We start from the raw sequence: 24,538 nt of genomic DNA, 5'->3' as shown, positions 1-24,538 counted from the left end.
GAGGTTATCATGGGATTGACTTGTTACAATTTGTTCATAGGGGGTGACCCTTATCTTTCTCAGAGACTGTATCTCCAGACTACATTATATAGAAGTTCCAAATTGCATTATAGGCTGATATAGATCCAGCCTCAGACTGAGGGTACTTCTACACAAACACTATAATCCAGCTCAAGGCTGGATGGTGGCCACAATAACTACTGAATGTGGATTAGAACTGAATCCAGGAATTGCAGTATCCATGGCTAGACAGCCTTTGGAAAATGAGAAGGGGGGGAGGGTAAACCAGTACAATTAGATACACTGATGGGCACATTCATGTGCATTTTGATCAGTGCTAGACTGTGGCAGGGTGCAGGAAATGAGAACAAAGTAAGTGTCCCCATGGGAATATTGTGGTTTCCTCTCCCAGGGAAGTAACTGTGTACCTTCTGGCCAGCTCTGTTTTGACTTTTTTTAAGCGCTTCAGCACTAGTGCCATAACAAGAACTCTGCATTTTTGGTCTTGGATTAAAACTCTGCTTAGGATATACTCTAATCGGCAGCAGCACATTTTTTGACCTATTCTGGACTTTCTTGTTAGTTTTTTTTAATATACTGTTTCTGGCTTGATCCATGATGCAGCACACATTGAAGCCCTCAAGCCAGCTTCAAACTGGATTACAATGTCTGTGCAGAAGCACTCTCAGAAAATGTGACTTACCCAAGGCTACCCAATGGGTTTCCATGAACAAACAGGGATTTGAACCCAGATGTTCTTGAAAGTCCATCTCTGACATTTGTAACCATCTGAACTGTAAAATCCTCTTCAGAAGTGCTATTCCAGATATCTCCACTCAAATAAAAGAAACAGACTTCCCAGTTCATTTGGGGCCATTTTAATGCTTTTTCTAGTGGCAGAGCAATTTTTTAAAGAAATTCCCCTGCCACACAATTTTAAATAACATACATTTGTGCTCATTTCAACTGCAGATTTTAAAATGTTCTTATTTTTTGTGTTGCCTTTTAATCGAGTATCTATTTTGGGCTGCAAAAAGACTTCTGTTGTGGCAGCGATAAATTAATTTATAATAATGAAAATTAATTAAAATAATTAATATATGAATCAATAGATGGAATGGACTAAAAATATTAGATGTTTATAGCCTAGAACAAGTGAGACTTGGGACCCTTCCACACAACCCTCTATTCCAGAATATTGAGAAAATCCCACAACATCTGCTTTGAAGTGAGATATCTGAGTCCAAACTCAGATAATTTGGGATTTTCTGCCTTGATATTCTGGGATATAGGGCTGGGTGGAGGGGCCCTTGGAAGCACTTTTATAAGTCTGTTGGTAGCACTTCTTTTTTACCCATCTAGCTCTTGTACATCATGTGCTAGCTAGCTAAAATGACTAGCTCATTTCCTTCTCCTTGGAATTTTCTCCCCTACTATTAGAAAGGAAAGCCATTATTTGGGTGTATGAGGAACCATTAGTATGAAAAGGCTTATCACATTTGACTTACAGATTCTTTTTCTCACAGCTGAAACCATTTCTGCATCTGTGAAACCTAGAGACTGCAAGCAATCTATAGGCTATCTCCTTCCTTCCTTCCTTCTTTCCTTTCTTGATGTGGGAGAGCATCCAAAATGAATGTAGGTCATGAAAAAATATGTATATACAAACTTCCTCTACAAAAATATGCAGACTAAGTTCTTATTACTGATTCCTATTTTGGGCTTCATTTTTACATCATTTTCTCTGTGAAGGGGAAAAGAAAACAAGATTCCAAACAATCAAATGAGCATTAGCCACCCATGATAACAAATCATATTGACACTTCAATAGCAAATCACTCCATTAGTAAAACATGTTTGAACTGCAAATCCTGTAGATATAAGTATTTTCTGTCAACGCTGAATGGTTTTGATAGCTGAAAGACCTTAGCGACAAAGCTTACCAAACTTATTGATGTTCCCTGAATTATAATAAGATGAAGAAAAAGGACAGACTTTGAACAGTGTGTTTATATGCAGTCGGCACAAGTTCATATACAACCCTTCTTTTGATAAGGCCACTTTATCAAAGTCACAGAGAGTAAGCTCCATGTGTGCCATTATCCCCTGTGACAATTGAAGGTCCTTTTTCATTTGGGCATTTTCCCCATTTCAAAATAATAGAAGCCTTCTTGCCTTCTATAGCTACCTTAACACTGCTGTTCTTAATACTTTACCATACCATACTGTAGTAACATGGCAATGATGTTGTTTAAGCAAACAAAAACATAGAATTAGTAGAACAATCACTTTCCTAGTTCACTGCAAATGCATTATGCTGGCGCTTTGCTGATATGGATGTGAATAATGAGTCTTCCATACAGCCCTATTTCCTACCTGTATTTGCCCTATGCTGTGCATGGGTGCTGTCTTCCTGAGTTGTGCAGTTTCAACGTTCCCATGAGACCTTCTTCTACTCCACAATACTGGGATAACAATGGAAGGCAGCTATCACACATGAAAAAGTGGCCGAACAATAGTAATATCGGATTCATTGCCAGATTTTTCTTGTAAATGAAAATAATAAGAATAATAAACTTTATTTGTACCCTGCCACCATCTCCCCAAAGGGGACTCGAAGTGGCTTACATGGGGCCAAGCCTGAACAAAATTACAATATAACAAAACAAATTGCAATCAAATATACAACATAACAGTAAAATATAAAACATCAAAGCATATAAAACAATATACACAAAACATAAGAACTAAGCAATATGGCAGACAAACAAAGGGTGGGCCGCATGTACATAAAATGATTTAAAAACTCAGAGTGAGATAAGGGGGGAGAACTAATTGTAAGAGCGAACTCATAGAGAGATAGGAAATTAAGCCAACATTTGTGTGGGGGAGGGGGACTCCTGGGACAAGAACATTGGAGGAACACTAGCATAAAATTATGTGGCTACTCTTCGAAAGCGCGATGGCAGATCCAGGTCTTAAGACTCTTTTTAAAAGTTAAAAAGTTAAAGTTAAAAAGAGTCTTTAAAAAAGACTCTTTTTTGCATTTTTCAAATGCAATGCAACTATGGTTAGACACGGCATCATGTGATAAGCCTCAACAAAAGGTTATTTTATCACACCTTTTGTAACCTTCACAGTCTGAGCTAAACATTGTAACTTAAGCATACATAGCTTCCAGACCTTTGGGGATGCACAGATTCCCACAAGTCCCATTTGAATGCACATTCACCATCATCTGCATTTGCTTCTTATGTTAAAAAATTCATGGTGGTCAATTTTGCCACATTTTCCCATCAGCCAACCTGCTTCATGTTCCCGGGTTTCCCTCTACCCGCAAAACCTGGAGATGATTGGATGTCACTTCTGTTTTCCCCCAAAAAAAGGTTCATCAGGCCTAAAAGAAATAGCGGTGAGTGATGGGGGTGGGTGGACACGATTTGGAGAAAGAAACCTAAAAGGTTAGTGAACCAAAACTCACACCATCTAGAGGGCACATGTGGCCTTTTAAAGTCAAACAAAAATATGTATGGGTGCTGGGAGAGGCATGCATGTAGCCTATGGGCTGCACTTTACCACCCACTGTTCCAGCTGGTTTCCATTTATTATAGTTTTAATTAACTAAACGTAAAGCATTTGGAATTGATTTAATCCTTTGGGCTTACCCTTCATTCTCCTTTGATTCAAAACTTCTCCTCCCCTCCCCCCCCCCCCGCACTCCCTAAGCTTGAAAAAATGGTTAATTTACTTGTTAAAAGTATAAGATTTCCCCATAATGAAGCTGAAATCCATAGGTTTCTTAATTAACACTATCGTTTGTCTAACACTTAAATGGAACAAGTGGGTTTTTAAAAAATATCAGTTGAATTCTCTAGATGCAGGAGGCTGTCACTCTGCCAGGAAGACCTCAGGAGAAGCACAATTAGGATTGAAGGAAATGCCTGTGCTGGCTGGTTTACAATTGTCCTGATGCTTTATTAGGGTTTTTTTTAAGTGACAAGTCTTTATCCAAAATGCATCTTTGTCTTTATATGGGGAGTGATGGCATCAGTAAGAGGATCACAAGTGACCCATTCAGAATATAGGCTTTAGACTGAGAGTAACATTTCCATTCATTCCACCTATTGGGCCCATGGAAGCTACTTGGAGTATTTCTAGATGGTAACTGGGGAGAGCATGAATCCTCCTCTATTTTTATCTTATTTTCTGCTTTGTAGCAGTAAATTCAATTGTAGTAAACTCAAATGGGCCACAGAAACAGATGAGACTTAACCATCTCTTTAAATTTTTGCCCCATTTTGCAGCTTTGTTTTGCAGCAGGGATGGGGCCTGCTGTGTGCCATCAAATGACGCATGGCAGGCCCCACCCACATTCCTCCCAAAGTGACCTCCACCACTACAGGGGAGGAAAGCATATTTTGAGTAGCTGTATTTTCCTCCCCTTTCCCCATATGATGGGGACAAAGAGGGTGAGGCAATGTGCCTTGCCACCCTTTCTCCCATCTGATGGGGACATGAACAGGGTTCCAACATACCCTGTCCCATCATCACCATGTGATGGTGTAAGGAGGGAGGGTGCACAGGGTGCCATGAACTGCCCCATGAACTTTCCTTTTGGCTGGCTTATTAAGTACTAATAAGATGTCAGATGTAAGACTGACAGAACAAAAACTGGGTCTCCTATACATCTCATAGTTGCATAGAAAGAAAGAAAAATCAGCAGATGCCATTTGTTACCTGGTTGCAGGATAATAAAACCTGTTAAATTCCATCTACACTAATTGTATTAAAGTATCCAATATGGCAATCTTGGATTGGGGCTTTATGTGGCCCACCTGTTGTATCTGTGCTACCTTCTCATCTATGACTAACAGGTTTTGACACATTTCATGAAGATGTCCATTTTTTTCAGGCATGGCATGGCATGCAGGCACAACTTTTATTACACGGGGGTCATTTGAAAATAACCAAATGGTAAAGGCAATGTGTCATTCCAACCTCAGTTAGTAGGCATCTCATATGTGTGAATTCCTTCTATTAAATTATAAAGTGGACTTTTGTAAGTGCAAATAAGAGGAGGATGAATCCCGTAATTTGGATTATTTACCAAAATAATTGTGAGGATGGATATCTGAGATAGTGATACCATCAGCAGTGGGATTACAGTTTACATATGGCTACCTTGAGAGGGTATTCCCAAACTGAATATGAGAGCCTGTAAAGACCTGTGTATGAGAATAACAATAACTTTTTGTCTCTCAAGTTTTGCATGGCATCCTTTTTCCCCCAGTCGTCCTTTTTTGTGGTCACTTAAGAGTAGTGAATCATGGCTATGTGAGTCACACATGGATACAATCTCCATGGCAACTTGGTCACTTCAGTTAGAAATATGAGCTGGCAGTTCAAGGTTACTTTTTCCGAATGCTTTTAAAGTAACCATTAGCTTTATGATTTAGTCTCCATTCTGAAGTAAGATCTCCATATCTAAATTCCATTTTCATAGTGGTTACAGCATTCCAAAGTGCAGGTCAGATGGCATTTCCTTCCTGGAAATAATTTCATTCTATAAAGGAGTAATCACTCTTGATGAAGAAAGGCAGATGGTAGGACAAAACTATTATGCATGCGTGTTCTTGCTTCTGTACTATTGAAAGCATTGTGTTTAGCAATATTGTTGTCCTTTCCTTTAGATCAGAAGTTCTGAACCTGGGGGCCCATGATCATACTCGAGGGGCGCAATGAACCAGGCATGAAGAATAATTCCCCCATTTTGATTTTTTCCTATTTGAATTTTTCTGTACTGAAATTTTCAAGGGAAAGTTGGTCTTTCGAATTTACATTTTATTCTTACCACAAAAATGCACAAAGAAATGTATTTCTAATACAATAAGAGAAACAAACTTGAATACACATTTGTGTCTGTCTTTCGGGGCAGGGCCTTGGGTTCCATCAGATAAGAACCACTGTTTTACATGGTGCTCTTTTTCAGTGTAGATATAAGCCACTGCTGTGTAAGCAAAGACATATATAAACCATATAAAAACTAGACTGAATTTCCACCTCATTTAATACATGTGAGGATTCTACAATTTTAATTTATGGACCCAATTTGTCCTTCTTGTTCACACAGGTGCAAAATGCCTCTAAAGTGAGGCATCATCCCCGTACCCTTGATTACAAGCATCATTTCCTGCTGTTGTCCGCACCCACAAAATGCAGTGATCAGGAATATGAGAAAGGTGATGTATTTCCTTGCTGTTCTTTTGTAACCTGACATGAAGTAGACAGACACCTTCTGAAGTTTCTGCATGCTGTGCTTCTCTCCCCACACCCTCACTGCAACAAGACAAGCCTTTTCTTTTAACCTGGCTTCCTTTGAAGAAGTGACTCAGGCAGCTTCATGGCCTCTCAAGGTAAGTGATTATATATAACCTATAAAGGTATGTTTATGAGAGAGACAAAGAGAGAGAGAGAGAGAGAGAGAAGCCCACCCCTAACAGTACACAGCAATCAGCAATCTGATTAAATAGGAAAGTGACAAAGACACAGTAATTTGTGCTCTCACTATGCTGTAACAGAGGTGGAATATAATAGAATGTCAAATATAATCTGTAAATTTAAAGCTACATTTCCCGGCGGATGTTTGATGTGGGAAAAAGCTCAACACCTGCCTTGGTCTACGCATGTATGCATGCTATTTATTCCTCAGTAAGGAACATGGAAAGGTCATGCTTCCACTAAAAAGGTTTTTTCATCCTTTGCACACATTGCAGCTGAGAAATCTTGCATCAGGAAGTAGTGAGCCTTTTGAACATGGTTGACAAAATTCTCTCTAACAAGCTTCTGAAGGACAATTGAGTGCAATCAGACTGAAGGGAAGTTCATGCCATGTCTTCACTTCAGTTCCAGACAGCTGACTTCTCATTAAAGGTGAAAATTGCAGCCGAATGAAAGGCCTTCCCAAGTTTTTTCCTTCAAAATAATAATGAAATGTTACACTTAAAAATGCAGTCAAATTCTTTTCTCACACCTAGCAGCTTGCCTCTTTAAAGACCATAGGTGTTACAATTTGGCACAGGGATTTTCTAGCAGTACTAACAAGTTCACACCCAGGTTTCCTCCTTCTCTTTTCCCCACAAGAATTATACATAAAACTCTCCTTTAACATAGCAGTGCTGAGATGCTTTTTCTGGCCCTTTTTCTCATATGTCATCTACAGAAGCTTATGCTATAATGCATTTGTTCTTTTCCAGTTTGCCACAATATTATTTCGTTTTGCTGTAATAGATGTATTGGGGTATATGAATTAATGTACTTCTAAATGCATTATAAACATTAGTTCCCACACCTACAAAATGGAAGAAATAAAGTTCCTCCTCCCTGGGTAGTTGTGTGGGAAAAAGCGAGGTAAATATGATCAGCCACTCCACCAAATTGAATGTTCTTCTTTCCATGAAAGAAAACACTTTTGCATAATGTTTAAATGAGGTTACTAAAATCATTCCATCAGTAAGTAAGCAAAAGCCACAAATCTATATCTAATTTAAACCCTTTTAAAATGGCATATTATCAACATTGGCTTTAGTTACAACATGACATATTTTAGGCATGTGGAAAATAGCTGAAATAGATCCCCAACACAACACTGTAACAAATGCATACAATAATACACACCACCCTCCAAGATGCCTTAAATTTCCATGAATATTTAGTGCACCTGCTGCTTCCTTTTCTGTAGCTTAAGTCTGACTGACAGAGAAGACTTCACTGTGCCTTCTGTTTCTTCCTCCTTCAGAAATGACACTAGCACTTGGCTAATAAAACTTCATGGCATTTCATGTAACACAGGTTTTGGCAAGAACAGGACTGTGAGGTAAAGTGATACTGGAGAGCAGATGAAATATTTATGACTCTGTTATACATTTTTTAAAAGCTAGATAGAAATTCAAAGGGATTCCTCCTTCTTCCTGTGGTCTCAGGCTTTGAAGGAAAGCTGTGGCTGCAATGATAAATTAAGATCAAAATATGATTACATGATAGAATAGCTTCACTCACATTCAAATAATGGGAAAGGCCTCTTTGAAAACCATAGTAACAGAAAGGACAACTCCATGGTTACAATTAAATTATAAAAACCTTCTGTCATGTAGGGGGTTTCTCCAAATGGGATATTCGATCCCCTAAAATCTTGAAAAAGTGTGAGCGGCCAGGAGAACAAGATTGGGGAGGAAAAATGGGCAGGAAAGATCATGGCTGCTTGGGTTTTTGTAACATTTAAGAGTACAGATGAGAGATGAACAGAAATGGCAATATTAAGAATGAAAGGACTGTAGACCATAAAGATCCATACTACATATGCACATTGCTATAGTGAATACATCCTACTAACACTAGCAAAAGATGGATCAGATGCTGAAAAAGAAAGCTTAAGAATACATTTGCTACATTATTGGATGAAGAGAAGCCCTATGTTGTTGCTGTTGCTGTGGTTGCCATTGTCAAATTGTACATTACTAATTATTTTGATCACTTAATAGGTCATTGACGACCAACCATGGAATCACGAGATCAGACACAGAAAGGTGGGTTAAATAAGTGCCACTTTATTTGACCAATATCCTACTTAAGATAATTGGACCAGAAAGGAGCAAGAGGGGACAGCAACCTAATATGGGCCCAGCTGAGATCAGATGTCTGTCCTAGACTACCTCCTCAGCCTTGCCTTGGGTGAAATATCTGAGCCCCTAGGGCAAACCAGTAGTTTGGTTGCTCCCCAGCTGGCCACTTATTACAAATTAAATCCACATCCCAAGATCTTATAAGTGAGAGTAAAATCCCCAGGTCCGCCTGAGGGATAGACTCCTTCCCCACTTCCAGCTCATGAGACCTGCATGGACTTTTCTAGAGCCCATCCACCATCAAAAGAGGTGCTAGGGTGTACACTGAACTCTTAAATTCTCTCACTATTCAAAATCCATCAGATACAGTATGGAGTAGACAAAAATCCAAGAAAATGTTTACCTGGCCCCAGCACAAACATAGAACTCATACTGCACTGAAAGCAGGAGAGTGGCCTTTACCAGGGGTCCTCAAACTTTTTAAACAGAGGGCCAGGTCACAGTCCCTCAAACTGTTGGAGGGCCGGATTATAATTTGAAAAAAGCATGAATAAATTCCTATGCACAGTGCACATATCTTACTTGTAGTGCAAAAACACTTTAAAACAATACAATAATTAAAATAAAGAAAAATTTTAACAAATATAAACTTATTAGTATTTTAATGGGAAGTGCGGGCCTGCTTTTGGCTGATGAAATAGGATTGTTGTTGTTGTTATTGTTGTTGTTGTGTGCTTTCAAGTCATTTCAGACTTAGGTTGACCCTGAGCGAGGGCCGGATAAATGACCTTGGAGGGCCGTATTCGGCCCTCGGGCCTTAGTTTGAGGACCCCTGGGTTATACTGTGATAAGCCAGAAATGCATGTGAGGGGGCAACTAGGATTTAAATAGCCAATGACCCCAGCCCATCATGTGATACACCATATGTAAAGCATCAGAGGACCATGGAGACATCAAAAGAGTACCTTTCCCCATAGTGCTTTTTGCCACACTTATCCAGGTACACAATATTTGCTACTGTTAATTGCTACTGCTAAATACAGTACTCCAGATGAAGTCTGACCACAACAGAATATAACTGGACTATTGCTTCCCTCAGCTTGGAAACTGTGCTTCTAAAATAGCATTGGCTTCTTTGTTGCAGCATCACATTGCTGCCTCATGTTTAATTTATGTGCTACAATAAACTAAGGTCCTATTTACATGTAGCAATATCAAGCAATGTGTCTTGCATCCTATACCTATGAATATTGCTTTTGTAACCTCATATAGAATTTTGCATGGGCCTATATTAAATTTCATTTTATTAATTTCTGCCCAATTTTTTGTTTGGCCCCTTCTGCACTGCCATATAATCCAGATTATCAAAACAATTAATCCAGATTATCTGATTTGAACTGGATTATATGAGTGTACACTGCCATATAATCCAGGTCAAAGTAGATAATCTGGATTTTATAGGGCAATGTAGAAGGGCCCTTTATCCAGTTCCTTGAAATTATGTGCCTATCTTCCAATTTGTTAGCCACTGCTTCCAGTTTTATACCATCTGTAAACTTAATAAGAAGTTTACAGATGGTATAAAACTTTCATGTGAGGCCCCTTGGACACTGTCATATAATCCTGATTATCAAAGTAGATAATCCACATTATCTGCTTTGAACTGAATTATATGAGTCTACACTATCATATAATCCAGTTCAAAGCAGATAATCTGGGTTTTAAATAGAAGGGGCCTAAGTCATTGCTAAAAACATTGAAGCATAATGACCCTTGGATAGAACCCAGAAGCACTCCATTTGAGACCTCCTTCCAATTTGAAGCACAGCAATCAGTGATGATTTTTTTCATTACTAACATACTGTTTCAATGCAGATTCTTTAGGACAGGTCTACAAACCTGTACAAGAGCCTCTTCCTGGTTCTCCAGACCCTCCAGATCTAGCCAAACTTTCAGAAACAGCCATCACCTGGAAACAAGCCCAGCCTCCTGGTCCTTTGCCTCCTGGTTTGGAATCCTTAAAACAGGTCAGTTTCTCTTTCAGATGCTTAACTTAAGAGTGTAGAAGATTTTCTGTAAGATACTTTCTTGAATGTGCTTTGAACCAAATAATTTGATGTTTCTTTCTTATATTTCTGTAAAATGTATCCATAATTTTTAAAAACAATCACCATGGGATTACCAAAGATGATTTTGCTTTTCTTTCTTCCAACTGTATTTTGGTTGAAATCACTTTTCTTCAGAGAAGCAGAAGAATTTCAGATGATGCTTCCATCACACTCCTTGAGGAAGTTACAAATTACTTTTTCTAGATCTTAAGACTTAAAAACAACCCTTTTCAACTTGATGTCATCCTGTTAAGATGGTCAGAGATGCAAGATCATTGCATTTGAAGTATGAAAAATAAGGAGATAGCAGATAATGAGGATGCTACATTGCTTCTATTGAATTTGTTTAAAATGTGTATACCTATTGCTTCCCAGCCCACAAAGGTTTCTGAGACAATGCACAAAACATAAAAGAGATTTCTTAAACCAAAACTTCAAAATACAGAGTGTTTCAAAAATATGGAGCATGTATATTAAAATAGACTTTAAAAATTGTTATTTTTTTAAAAAAATCCTTTAATATGATTTTAAGACCGTGGTTCTCAACCTGTGGGTACCCAGGTGTTTTGGCCTACAACTCCCAGAAATCCCCACCAGTTTTCCAGCTGTTAGGACATCTGGAAGTTGAAGGCCAAAAAAACCTGGGGACCCACAGGTTAAGAACCACTGTTTTATGACAAGCAATTAAACAAATTAGGTTTCAGTGTATTTATAATATTTAAGCAGGCATTTGTAATATCTCCTTGCTTTTGGAACCCAAAAGTCATTATAAGATGCACCATGCAGGAGTTATTGGGAAATGGGGGATTCCTTGTTCCAAAGAAGAGGTGGGTATGTTCGCAGGAGTATTTTTCAGACAACTCCTCTGTACCTCCAGTGGGTAGCATCACAATTCCAAAACAAAACTCAAAGTGTCACATTTGGTTTTATAGTTTTATTTGGGACTGCGTTTTGTCCCCTACACTCTTCCTCCACTGCTTTTTTATTTCTGTTTTGAGGAGGGGAGACAGAAGGCTGGGATAGTAGGGGCAAAATCAATGTTTGCAATTTTGTTGCAGATTTGTGAGGTTTCAAAAGCTATCCAGGTGTGAAATCACAATTATTTTTTCTCCCAAAAATGGCCAGGGGTCTTGTGACATCTTCTGGGGCCCCTCAAGAGCTGCAAAGCAGGGTATTGCAGGCTTATGAAGATTATGTGCCATATTTTCTCTGTCTTCATCTAAAACCATAAACAGTTTAAGCCTCCTTTGGTTGACTCCGAAGGCATGGAAGAATAGACTGCCCCAAATAGGAATAGATTTAAAGGCAAGTATTCTTCTGAATTCTTACTAGGGATCCGCCCAGACAGCCCCTTTATTGTGGAAACTTCTGCAATAAAAAGGGTGCTGTCCAGATAACATTCTGGGCAGTCCCACATTAATTCAGCACAAACCAGGAAAACCCTAATTTGTTAGTGGATTTATTCTGCGCCTTCGTGGAAGGTACCGGATAAATCCAGTACTCCCGGGTCTGGACTGCAGAATACTGCAGCCCAGACACCATTCCTGCAATTTACCAGGCTAAATAAGCCTGGTAAACTGTGGAAATCCCACCCCTCCTCCCAAGCCCCCAGACCGCTTAGAAAAATAGTAAAAACTTACCTATCTTCCATTATAAACCTGGGCAAGCTCTCCTAGCACGTAGAAATGACGTGTCAGGAGAATGGGGGGGGGGAGGGAAATCCCCCCCCCCCCGCTCTCCTGATGCATCATTTCTACATGTCAGGAGAGCTTGCCCAGGCTTCTAATAGAGGATAGGTATGTTTTACTACTTTTCTAAGGGGTCTGGGGGCTTGGGGGGTAGGGCCTCCAGATGTTCTCTTGGGCTAGTCCCGAGAGAACATCTGGACACCCACACCAGAAAGCACATGCTGGGTGTGAACAGTCTCCCACAAACATCCATTTTTTTAATGTGGCTGTTTGTGGGATAAAGGGCTGTCTGGAACCGCCCTAGATTGCTGCAAACTGAACACCTTCACAGCTACAACAACATGATGCTTGTTTGCTATCCTCCTTCCTCTGAAGTAGCTTTTCTCAGTCTTTTACCTAGTGAAAGATTATAGGAAATGTACAATTTTACTTGTGACTTTGGTATATGTTAGTTTTCCAGAACCTTATTCTTGTCTAACAAGAATAGCATTCAGATATAGTCTCCTGACAGACTAATGCAACCAGCTCGAGGTGGATCAGAGGTCATTGCATGGTGTTGCAGAGACAAACATGGTTTTAGGGCACCACTTTCTTTTAGTTCTGTTGCTGTTGTCTTGGCTTTTCAACAAGCAGCCTGCTTATTTCCATCTAATATTCTGCTGCAGGCTCAGAGTTGTCGAATGAAAGAAGCTAGCTTTGAGGATTTTCTAAAAACTTCAACTTTTGATTTATAGCTGGACCAAACTCTAGTGAAATCAGATCTAAATTATGAAGCCTTAGAACTCCTGTCACATCATCGTTTCACTCAGATCTAAGACTTCTTGCCTTCGAATATCATAGATGATCAAACACTTCCAAATACTCTGTGGAAATTGTTAATAGAAAGCCTGTTTCAAAACAAGGGCAAAGCTCCTTCACAAAGCAAGGAGGGGGCTTTCTGTGTATGTGTGCTTTTGTCTTTTTGAGAATTGAACTTGGGAGTTTGCCTCAATTTTATTCCTGCCTTTTCTCTACCTTGAAACAGAGAAGAAACTTCTATGCAGTCAAAGGGACCTACTTGAATATTTCCAAAAGTGATTGTGGCAATGGTGCTATTGAGAGAAATGTTTCTGTTCTTTGTATTCATGTTTTTTTATTCTAACGGTGTTTCCTCCTGAGTGATGCATGTCTGTAAACACAAACATGTAGTGGGGAGACATACACTGAATTTTCTACCTGAGTGAAAACTTTGTATTTCTGAATACTTGTCTATTCCAGTCATGTAAGGACTCTATATGGGGCCACAATGTGATAGTAAACAATCATATGCTTTCTAAACTAAACATATGAAATATTTGAGTTCATGAGGTACCAAAGCCATAAACCTGATCTTTCATGAAATAGACATTTCTCATTGAGGATTTGTTTCTAATACTCTAGTGATAGAAAGTGTAATATTAGCTTTTTTATTTGGAGTTGAAATTCATGTTAGTCTGGAATATCAGTATTGAAAGATATCTTGTGCCTTAGACACTAACTGAGAGAACTGAGTTGGTAACATAAGGTTTCACGGAATAAGGGCCTAATCATCTGAGCCTCCTCTTCTACCACAATTGTGTTCTATTAAATGTTATTCAAGAAAGATTGTTTTCCCTTCCTATCATATCTTCAGAACCATTGTGGGATTGCAGTGTCCAAACATACACACACGGTGTTATACCATTGTAGCACTACAGTGCCATTACAGCATTGTAACTGGCCTTCCCCCAGACTTTAATCCAATCTCAGAGATGACCTGAGAGCTGCCTGGGAAACATAGTCTGCAGTGCCTCCCAGGCCTATCTGTTCCACATCTCCAGTCTCCAGAGCTTCTCCTAAGACTCAGAACACATCTACACGGGCCACAAACAGTTATATTGATCTCTAGTGAAATACTTTGGATCAGCATTGCCAAGGTCTTCAGTCAGCTGGATTGGAGGTTGGCAGGTGCCTGATTTGCATGCTCCCAAGTCAACCCAGAAAATGGATGACATTCACATGTCCTAGCACCACTGAAACCAGTTGCTTCTGGACTGCTTACATCATTCTGGGCCATGGGGTGCCCACTGGGTACAAAAATAATGCTGGTTGCAAATTAGTGCCTCTGATGATAGAGTGACAAAGCAATGCAAGAAAGGGGAAGAAGGAAAGGAGATCCTCTGAAGATTCCAGCAACAGATGCAGGTGAAGTGTCAGGAGAAAATGCTGCTAGAACATGGCCATACAGCCCAGAAACTGCACAATATAACAAAGGAGAAATTGATCTCTCCTTCTCATTCTTCTTTGATCCTCTTGGTGCTCTGGGTAGCTTCATTACAGGTGCCTAGTGATGAACATCTTCATTTTCATGCCTCTGCGCATTGCAAAGACCCAATCAACAGCTACCTGAGCCTGAGGAAAGCAGTATGGCACTATAAACAGCCACAGCTGTTTCCAAAATAGGAAGCAGATCAGCTGCTTATACTGGCCCAAAATACAGGAGAGTCCCAGAGTTCCCATGACTTTTTAAAATGAGGAAGAAGGCTGAATTAAGTAGCAAATAGACTCCCATGTTTTATGTGGTCAGCGGAGTGTTTATTCACTCCCAAACTGACTCATTTGGCCCATGTAGATGGGCCCTCAAGAGGAAAGGGCCAGAATTGAGTGCCATCTTCTGACAATTGCCACCGCCACCATTCAAATTGTTATGTTCACCCACTCAAAGCACTATACTGCTCCAAAATTGGAGCAAAAATACAATGGAGATTTCGCACAGGAAATCGTTGCACAATATAAGTGAGAAAGGAACTCATCAATGGATTTTTTCAGTTAGAAAAAAGAATTGCTTTTAAAACCATATTCCACTAGACAACAACTACAAAATGAAGATATCATGCAATTTATCCCCAAAGGCTCTATTACCCTGATGCAGTTTACTTGCCTTGTGTGTTCAAGCCCTAAGTCATCTTCTTCAGGGTTGAACTTTATTAGAATAAACTTGTATCCACATCAGAATGTGTAGTGCTTTTGCATATATCCTCAACTGTATTGTGTCAAAGACATGACCAGTTGATTTATCATGGTGCTTGAAATCATTCTATGTTCCAGTGCAGTGGAAGAGAGTGAATGCCATTGGTACATCACTACTGAATCGATACAGAGCTGTGGCTAGTAATGACACTGGTATATAAGGTACAGCTGTGCTGTGTATCAGGTTGCAGACAGTGATTCAATTTGAAACCAGGTTTGGTTATTCAAATCTGAGCAAAATTTGATCCAGATTGATCTGTACAAATCCACCAAATGAGATCTAAACAGAGATTGAGAAATCCAGATCACTAATAATAATAATAATAATAATAATAATAATAATAATAACTTTATTGGTACAGGATTCCAAATCAATTTGGATTGGGAAAACAAAATGTCATGTCTCACAACTTTTTTCCAGATGTGAGCATGATAGCTATTTTCCCCCATAGTAGATCTTAAAGAAAAGGTTAATTCGGTCAAACTGCATGCAGGTAGCTTCAGGGCTCTTTTGTGCTAGACATCTGTACATTTTGCAAAGGTGGGGTGAAGAAATTGAAATCTGCTGCCAGCAGGGTATTTGGTACGCTTTGTTATTCCCTTGCTGACTGGCTGCTGGATATTTCTGCTCTTGTTTAGTCTCTAAACTTTAGAGGAAGTCTATTGAGTGTTGTTTCCTAATGTACTAGGGCAGGCTCTGGTGTGGCAATGTCCCCTGTTCCCCTTCCTAACATGAAAGCAGATAACACACAGGAGATTGAAATGAGGTACATTAATAATATTTTGCCATGTACTCTGTACCTTATTGGTACTTTACCATGTTATGTAGAACAATCCAATTGATAAATTCACAGTTATGGTCAAGAGGAAACTTTTGAAATATTTTCAACTTTTGATAATTCTTCCATAAAGTTTATATTGTTTTATTTATTTTCATTTCTGAACAGTTGGACCAAATAATTATTCATCAGCAAGTGGAGCTTCTGCAAGGTATTTCATGTTACAATAATTTACAAATGGTTGAATGTGTCTGTTTTTAGTCCATACAAGCTCAATTCCTGCATTAATTTGCATTTTTAAAATTTAAAAAATAATGTAAAATCATTTCAATTCATATTTTATAAACTGGCATCTTCAAATATTTTCATTCAAAATGTATCTTTACAACTGTATTTTGAAAACCTTTTTAGCATTAGAACACTAAGGATGCATTTACACTATGAGGTTGTAGTACTCTGATGCCGTTTTCATCACATAGCTGATCAATGTAAAATATCAAGATTTATTCAAAGCAATTCTTGCAGGGAAGGCCATAATAGCTTGGGGTTGGAAAGATGAGGAAAAAATGGAATAAGGTAAATTGAAACAATTACTTGTTTGATCAATCAGAAATTATTACAAATGTAACCTGTAAGGACAAGAAGGAAGGTAAAATGAGGAAAATCAGAGAATGGTTGATATATTTATAATGGATAAAAAGAGGCGAAGCCAATGTAAATATTGTACAGAAATGGGAAAAGCTGAACTCATGGATGGAGTTAAAGTTCTAATGGAAATTGTGGTATGGGTTTAGGGTGGAGGGAGGTGGGAGGGAGGTGAAAAAACAAAAGAGGGAATGAACAGAACTAAGCTATATTAGATAAGTCAGTGGATAATATAGAAGGGAGGAAGTGGGAGACAATGGAAAAGGGTGGAGAAATGCGGTTATAGAATGAGGCGTATCATGTATTAAATGTACAAATCTACTCACAAAGCAAAATATAGTATCAATAAAAACATTAAAAACATAGCTGATTTGTAATTTAAGGCTTCCCAGTAGAGAATTCAAACTGCCATCACAAAATTCCATGGGGTATAGACATATGGAAATTAAATTGTTATAACAGTATAATGTAGATATACTCTTATTAACTAGGTTGGTTGATCAATTCTGATTCACACATTAGTCCAGTGGCTTTAGATCAGATCAGTTAGTGTTGAATCAAATATTCAGGTATAATTAGCTTAAATCTAAAATACCCTTGAAAATCATAGAAGCAATCTATACATAACCCTTTCACATACAGAGTTCTAGCGCTGTGATTTAACTTTAACTGTCATGGTTCTATCCTATTATTATTATTATTATTATTATTATTATTATTACTTTATTTATAGACCTCCCTCTCTCCCTCAGAGCACTCCCATATTCTATGGTATTTGAGAGTTTAAGGGAGACACAAGAGCTCCTTCCTGAGAATTATAAATGATTGTTGCTAAACTATTTATTTATTTATTTATTTATTTTATTTACTTTGCTTGTATACCGCAGTTTCTCAGCCCGTAGGCGACTCAACGCGGTTCACAACATAGCAAAAACAGTCATAACAAAATAGCAATAAACGATTTAAAAACCATGAAAGCACAATATACAGTATGGCACATCAATAACAACACAACAACGTCTCGTAACTAGAATCGTGATCCAATTCGTCGTCTATAATTCCGTTCCTATATTCATCATATTCATTGCACTGTTTATCTGAATCCCTGTTCAAACAGCCAGGTTTTTAGCTTTTTTCGAAACACCATTAACGTCGGAGCTGATCTTATGTCCATGGGAAGGGCGTTCCACAAAACATAAAATTACATAGAATAAAACCATGGCAGTTACAATAGAACCACAGAGCTATAATAATGTTTTGTGAAAGCCCCCTGAAAATAGCCTGAATTCTGTTGGCTAGTCTCAACTGGAGTAAACGTTTTGAATTAATTGTGTTCTAGATAAACACGTTGATGAATAAATCTACTTCATTTAGGCCTAACAATAGTTTTTAGATCTTTATTTCAATGAAAAAGAATTTACTGCATGCTTAATGCTTTTAACACAGTGCTTCCCAACCTATGGGCTGTGAGACCTAAAATAAGGTCTGCAACTCTAAATTATTAAATATGGTTTTCTGTGGGTGACTACTGGATCACTACTCTATCAGTAACTAGAGCTGATGTGGTCTATCCAATGCAATTTTCTGAATCAGCACCCCAAATAACCAAACCAAATCTAAAGTTGATCAAAAACTGGCTCATAACCCTTTGTTGGAGAGTGGTCACTGGTCAAAGTGATGCCCAGTTAAAGTGGTCCCTGGTCAAAAAAAAAAGGTTGGGAACCACTTTTTAAACAAAATCATTGTATTTCATATGTAGCAGTTTCTGTTATTATTTGCAATGTAGATGAGAGGAGTATCCTTGGATCTAAATATAAATGTAGCATTTGTAGCAGAAATGAAGCAGAATGACCATGCAGTACAGAGAAAATAATGAGTTGCCAACTAATTATAACAACACTAAATGCATTTCCTGATGTTTGTCTTTCTTTAGTTATACTGGGAACTGAAACCTGTAGCAAGTATGAAATAAAAAATTGCATGGGACAAAGAGTTTACTTTGCAGTAGAGGAAAATGGGTGCTTTGATCGCAACTTCTGCTCACCGTTGCGGTCTTTCACCATGAGGATTACAGACAACACTGGTCAAGAGGTGATCACTGTGAACAGACCTTTAAGATGTAATAGCTGCTGGTTTCCATGTTACCTGCAGGAGGTTAGTAAATCCTAGTAGTACTCCTTTATCTATTTGTTCAGATATTGGCAGGATTTTACCCGTGGAAATCAATCCAGGTGTGCCCTAAGCTAAATGTAATTCAGTGCAGAGATATCAAGTCTGGATTTCAATTATTGTAAACTGGGTAATGTCATTATTTTTTGGATTACAATGCCTAGAATCACCTAGCTTCTACGATATGTAGTCCATAGCTTGTTTTCTTCTTCTTTTTTGCCATATCCTTTCTAAATTGTAAGGTGGGCATTGTAATTTATAAAATGAATATTGCCATTTGGCAAAGCAAATGAGAAGAAAAAGTGGGGACACAGCTGTATTTTCCAAACCCAGTTTCTCCCTTCGTGATATTTTAAAATCTAAAAGTTCAGTCCCTCCTGTAGCTTCCTCTTACATGGAAACTGAATGTGTGCAGAGAGGAACATGGAGCTAGACTGCAGTTCAAAGTATTTCTAAATGAGACATTTTTTAAACAGGCAAACAATGCACTGGATGTATACAGTGTAGTAAACTTATTTGGTTTTGTACCATATTTCTCAGAATCTACCAACAGTTATAGTCATTGCCAGTAACATGTATAATATTAACAAAGACCTCTTGCTATAGCAATTACCTTGCAAATTATATTTTAGCATACTATTTCTTCTTCCTCTTCCTTTTTCTTGTTATCCCAAAGGTGGAAGTCCAGTCTCCCCCTGGGACCACAGTTGGCTATGTTGTACAGAAATGGGACCCCCTTTTGCCTAAATTTACTATCAGGAATGAAAGTAATGAGGATGTCTTAAAAATAATAGGCCCTTATGGAACATGTGGTTGCTTTGGAGATGTTGAATTTGAGGTACTTCAGATAACATTCCTTAACATTTGAGTTGTGATTGTTTTAATCTCCACTGGATGTCTTAGGCAAGACACTGCTGGATATGAAATCATCTAAGATAGATAATTTGTACCACTTCTAGGCCAGGCTTCTCTTCAACATTGGTGAAACACAGGAGTAAGCAACATGTGGCCTTCAGGTGATATGTAGCCCTTGGATCCCACTTTTGTGGTTCCTTAACACAAACACACACATACACCATAGCCTCTAAACTTCATTTTTCATATTTAAAAAGCACACTTTTTGATCAATATTTGTCCCTAATCACAGGATACCTCACAAATGGAGGAAAACACACAAAAATACCACTGGTTTCTAAAACACCTAATGACTGAAAGCACAACTGTTTTTCTGTTCAATCACTCTTAAAATAAACACAGAAAGTGGTGTGATGTCAGTTCCTGCCATCATTTTGAGAGGGACTTGAGAGGCATTTCAGCTTTCTGTGGAGGGGTGATATGGCCTGCAGAATATTTGAGGGGGGTTGGCTCCTGCTCCCCCCTCCCAATTTTGAAAAATAAGTTTCTCTTGGAGCCCCAAGAAATGTTCTTATAGTATATGATATATATATTATATAATGAATATATGTCAGGCATGGGCAAACGTTTGGATACAGGAGCCACATTGTCAACTGAACTCCTCCAATCACTATTTAAACTGAAGATTATCATTTACCATATAACAGGCACTCCAGTTCCATTGGGGATAAGGTTGAAAAATCCAGTGAAGGTGGGATTTTTAAAGAAAAACTAGATAGAACACCACTCTAGGAATCTCTAGGTCCTCTAGTGAAACATTAGAGGACCTACAAATGCCTATAGAAATTTTCTCGATAAGAATCTTTAGGCCATCCAGTATACCTCTGATAGTGGAAGTTGATGATAGAGTTACTCTAGAGGATAGAGATTCCTATGGGGAACGTATTAATCAAATCAGTTAATCCAATCTACAAATATGGAGAGCCAACAATCTTCACTTAGCTAGGACATGACAATGCAGGCATATTCTGAGATCTCCCAGCAATCCTAGACAATTATATTGCCATCACATGTCAGAAATTAGAAAATAATCTTAAGCAATCCTGGCCTTCCTCCTTGAGCTAGCACCTGGACATGTTGAGGAGCAGGAAAATGGTGACTAGGGGAACTAATTTAACATCAATATGCTTAATCCAATTTATTGAAATATTTGAAGAATGTACTTTCCACCCTTATATATGATTTTCTCTTTTTTACCTTTTTTTTTTTTTTAGGTAAAATCTCTAACTGATATGTCAACTATTGGCAAGATATCCAAGTATTGGTCTGGATTTGTCAATAATATCTTTACCAATACAGCCAACTTTGGTATCCAGGTCCCTGTAGATCTTGATGTAAAAATCAAGGCTGTAATGATTGGTGCTTGCTTTCTCCTAGTAAGTATACACCCCAAATGAAAAAATCCTCCCATTCTTGATCTCTCCCATTCTCCACACATTCAGGGTGACATTCTATACAAACAATAATCTGGGAAAACATTTGGCTGAATGGTCTAAACTCCCCACTTCCAAATTCAATCACACTATTTTTGTGTCATAATTAGAATAACCCTGCTAGATCCCATATTCTGGAATATGTCCTGTGGGGTTCCTCGGGCTACTGTTTTATCCCCATGTCATTTAACATATACATAAAACCACTGAGAAAGGTCATCTGGAGTCCTGGATTGTGGTGCCACCTATATGCAGATGGCACCCAACTCATGCCTTCATTTTATCTGGATTACTGTAACACCCTCTACATGGGGCTACCTCTGTAGAGTGCTTGGAAACTTCAACTGGTCCAAAGTGATGCAGCCAGGCTGCTCCACTCGCTGCCAGTTTGTTTCCGGGCATAATTCAAAGTGCTGCATATTACCTTTAAAGCCTTAGATGGCTCAGGTGCAGGCTATTTGACTGACCACATCTTCTTTTACGAACCTTCCCGGGCCCTGAAATCTTTAGGAGAGACCCTCCTCTCAGTCCCACCTTCATCTCAAGCCTGGATGGTGGGAACAAGAGAGCGGGCCTTTCTTCTCTGTGGCTTCCCCTCGACTCAGGATCTCTCTGCCCAGGGAAGCCAGAATGGCCCCCTGCAGTCCTTCTGGCAACAGTTTAAATCCTTTTTACTCAGGAAGGCTTTTAAAAAGGAAGGTTTTAAAGATCAAGTCAGTTTTAGTTTTAAATATTTTTATGGATTTTATTGAATTTTTAATACCAATTATATTTGATCCTGTTTAAATATTTGCATATTTGCAGATTTAAAATTGCATTGAAATGCTTTTAATGTAAGCTGCTCTGAGTTTAGTTATGGAGAGAAAAAGCGGGAATAAATAAACATCATCATCATCAAGTCTGGTTGTTGAAAAAGGTGTCTTTGAGGAAATCCTCCTGCAGAAGGACAAATGGGATTATCACTATATGTGTGACTCAGGAAAAAAATGGCTAACAGGTTTCATTAAGCAAGCAGATCATAGTGTTCCCTGCAAAGTGATGTCCTCCTCACATCCTTCTAGCTTTCTGATATCAGGCCCTGCTGCTACTAATACTCCTTATATGTGGGGCAGGGAGGAAGAGGAGATGCAATTCAGATGGAGAAGAAGCATCTATCTTAGATCAGAGGGGATGAGAAACAATGCTGTGCTCAAAGATGGAGCATGCCTTCCTTTTCCTTCCAAAAATAGCTATATGCACATATGTCATGCTTATACATTGAAAAGCTTTAACACTGTTATTCAAGATCTCCAAAGACAAGAATCTTTCAAAAGCAGCAGCAGTTGAATGTCTGAATGCACATATGACGTCACTAATTGTTCTTATTTTCACTGACCCTATATGTATTCCAGTTTGAAATACTCTGTTTTTATTCGCCATAAATCAGCAATGGCTCATGCCTAGGGCTGCTTAGGGCTGCTGGGAGTTGCTGGCAAAAAAAAAAAAAACACCTAAATAGTCAGTGGCATTTGACCTCACTACCTCTGAGGATGCTTGCCATAGAAGCGGGCGAAACATCAGGAGAAAATGCCTCTAGAACATGGCCATATAGCCCAAAAAAACCTACAACAACCCAGTCAGTGGCATACATTCTCTGTCCTTGTTATAGACTAGCAGTGGGCAAGTCCATAGTAGGAAGGGAATTTTGGTCCCTGTGCCCACTGGCTCATTTGAGCACATTGATCGCAATGTAATGTCACTTCCTGCTGTCATTTTGGCTGTTATTCAGCTGATTTATTTTGGATTTTGTGGAGGTTGGAGGGCTCCAGGAGTTTGAGAGAAGCAAATTGCCACATGTACAGCTTTATGAATGGTTTAGAGACAAAATGTCATTTTTTTTTAAAAAATGGAGAAATGATGAGGGTTTCAGGGCCACAAAAAGTGATTTAGAGGATGTTAGCATTTGCATTTTAAAGTTTTAAAAAAGTCCAATGTTCTATTGGAGTGGGCTAGTTAGACTGTTTCCCCACTATATCAAAAATGCTCTAAAATTTGAAATGATGAAAATTTACAGAGTGAAAGGTGTCATTTGGCTCTAGGGTAAAAACTGTGCATTTTTGCTGGGACTTCTATTATTTGCCGAGAGCTAGACACACTCAATGTGCAGTGGTTTCAGAATATTATTTTAAAAGCCTCCCAGTGAGATGTTAAAATAGACCAAACAACACTCTCTACCTGTCTCCACAAAATCATTTTGATCAACTTGTATAATGACCTAGCTTCTAGCTCACCTTTTCAGTCCAAATAATATTTCCTCCCAATACTAGCAGTCCAAATAATATTTCCCTCTAATACGTATTCATCCATGATTGCTTCCAGCATTAAACTGTCTTTGCTCAGAGGCACCAAGCAGAGGAACCACTATATTATAATAATCATAATTTTCATAAGTCTTTGGTGTAATGAAACCCTACAAGTCAGTCCTTTGATATTAATTGTTCCCTCTTTGTATCTTCCTCATCATTCACAGTTTATTTATTTGTAGGACTTAATGTTCTTTGAGAACTCCTTGGATGGATTGTAAAAAGCAAGATGATAGGAACAATAAAATATGCAAACGACATTTCAGTAAGTAAGAATGCAACATAAATTGGTTGCCTTTGCTTTGAAGACTTATACATAAGACACTTCCTAATTCTTTTTCATTTTTTTGCAGCACTCCCTCGAGCTCTGGATATCCCTTTTAACCTGTACAATCCTATGGGCTTGGCTTTTTTTTTGTAAGGGGAGATAAGGTGGGGAGGGCAATGACCATATTTATTAAACTATAACTTGTGTAAATAATTGTTTTTCTGTTTTAATTGTGAAGATGGATGCTAAATATATAATTTGAATGGAGAGATGGGGAGAGGGAGGGAGGGATGTAGAATATGCAGTGCTTCTTTGGAGTATTACAATTCTCTGTGGACTCGTTTGATGTCATTGCGTCAGAAAGCATGAAAGATTAGGGCTAAGACGTGCGGCTTCACTGATGAAAAGTCTTTACTTACAAACCCGTTTGAAGTTTTGGATGTGTTGGCCCCAGCTATTAGTCAGAAGAATAAGAAAAGGGAGGGAAAAAGATAAAGTTTTTTTTAGAAAAAAATTCCCAACAAGCTTTCAGGTTTAGAGTGCAAT

General features: G+C 38.5%; 1 protein-coding gene across 4 annotated transcripts in view; it reads left to right on the top strand.

Annotated features, from left to right (window-relative positions):
* LOC132770619 (phospholipid scramblase family member 5-like) overlaps window positions 1-24,195 on the top strand; it is a 29,816-nt gene extending 5,621 nt beyond the window's left edge. For 2 of the 4 annotated variants that reach the window (XM_060767759.2, XM_060767761.2), the window contains 9 exons: window positions 6,131-6,413; window positions 8,538-8,582; window positions 10,494-10,645; window positions 16,389-16,431; window positions 18,799-19,019; window positions 19,711-19,872; window positions 21,164-21,325; window positions 23,907-23,989; window positions 24,078-24,195. In XM_060767759.2, the coding sequence (XP_060623742.1) occupies window positions 8,555-8,582; window positions 10,494-10,645; window positions 16,389-16,431; window positions 18,799-19,019; window positions 19,711-19,872; window positions 21,164-21,325; window positions 23,907-23,945 (807 nt within the window). In that variant the 5' untranslated portion in view covers window positions 6,131-6,413; window positions 8,538-8,554 and the 3' untranslated portion in view covers window positions 23,946-23,989; window positions 24,078-24,195. Of the gene's footprint in view, window positions 1-5,437; window positions 5,604-6,130; window positions 6,414-8,537; window positions 8,583-10,493; window positions 10,646-16,388; window positions 16,432-18,798; window positions 19,020-19,710; window positions 19,873-21,163; window positions 21,326-23,906; window positions 23,990-24,077 lie in introns of those variants that run through there. The other 2 variants (XM_067465986.1, XM_060767762.2) reach the window with 2 other exon arrangements.
* The last annotated feature ends 343 nt before the right edge of the window (window positions 24,196-24,538 follow it).

The sequence above is a fragment of the Anolis sagrei genome, chromosome 3, assembly GCF_037176765.1.
Source record: "Anolis sagrei isolate rAnoSag1 chromosome 3, rAnoSag1.mat, whole genome shotgun sequence".
NCBI lineage: Eukaryota > Metazoa > Chordata > Lepidosauria > Squamata > Dactyloidae > Anolis > Anolis sagrei.
The sequence above is the reverse complement of the archived record's forward strand: the minus strand, read 5'-3'. Positions and strand labels throughout refer to the sequence as shown.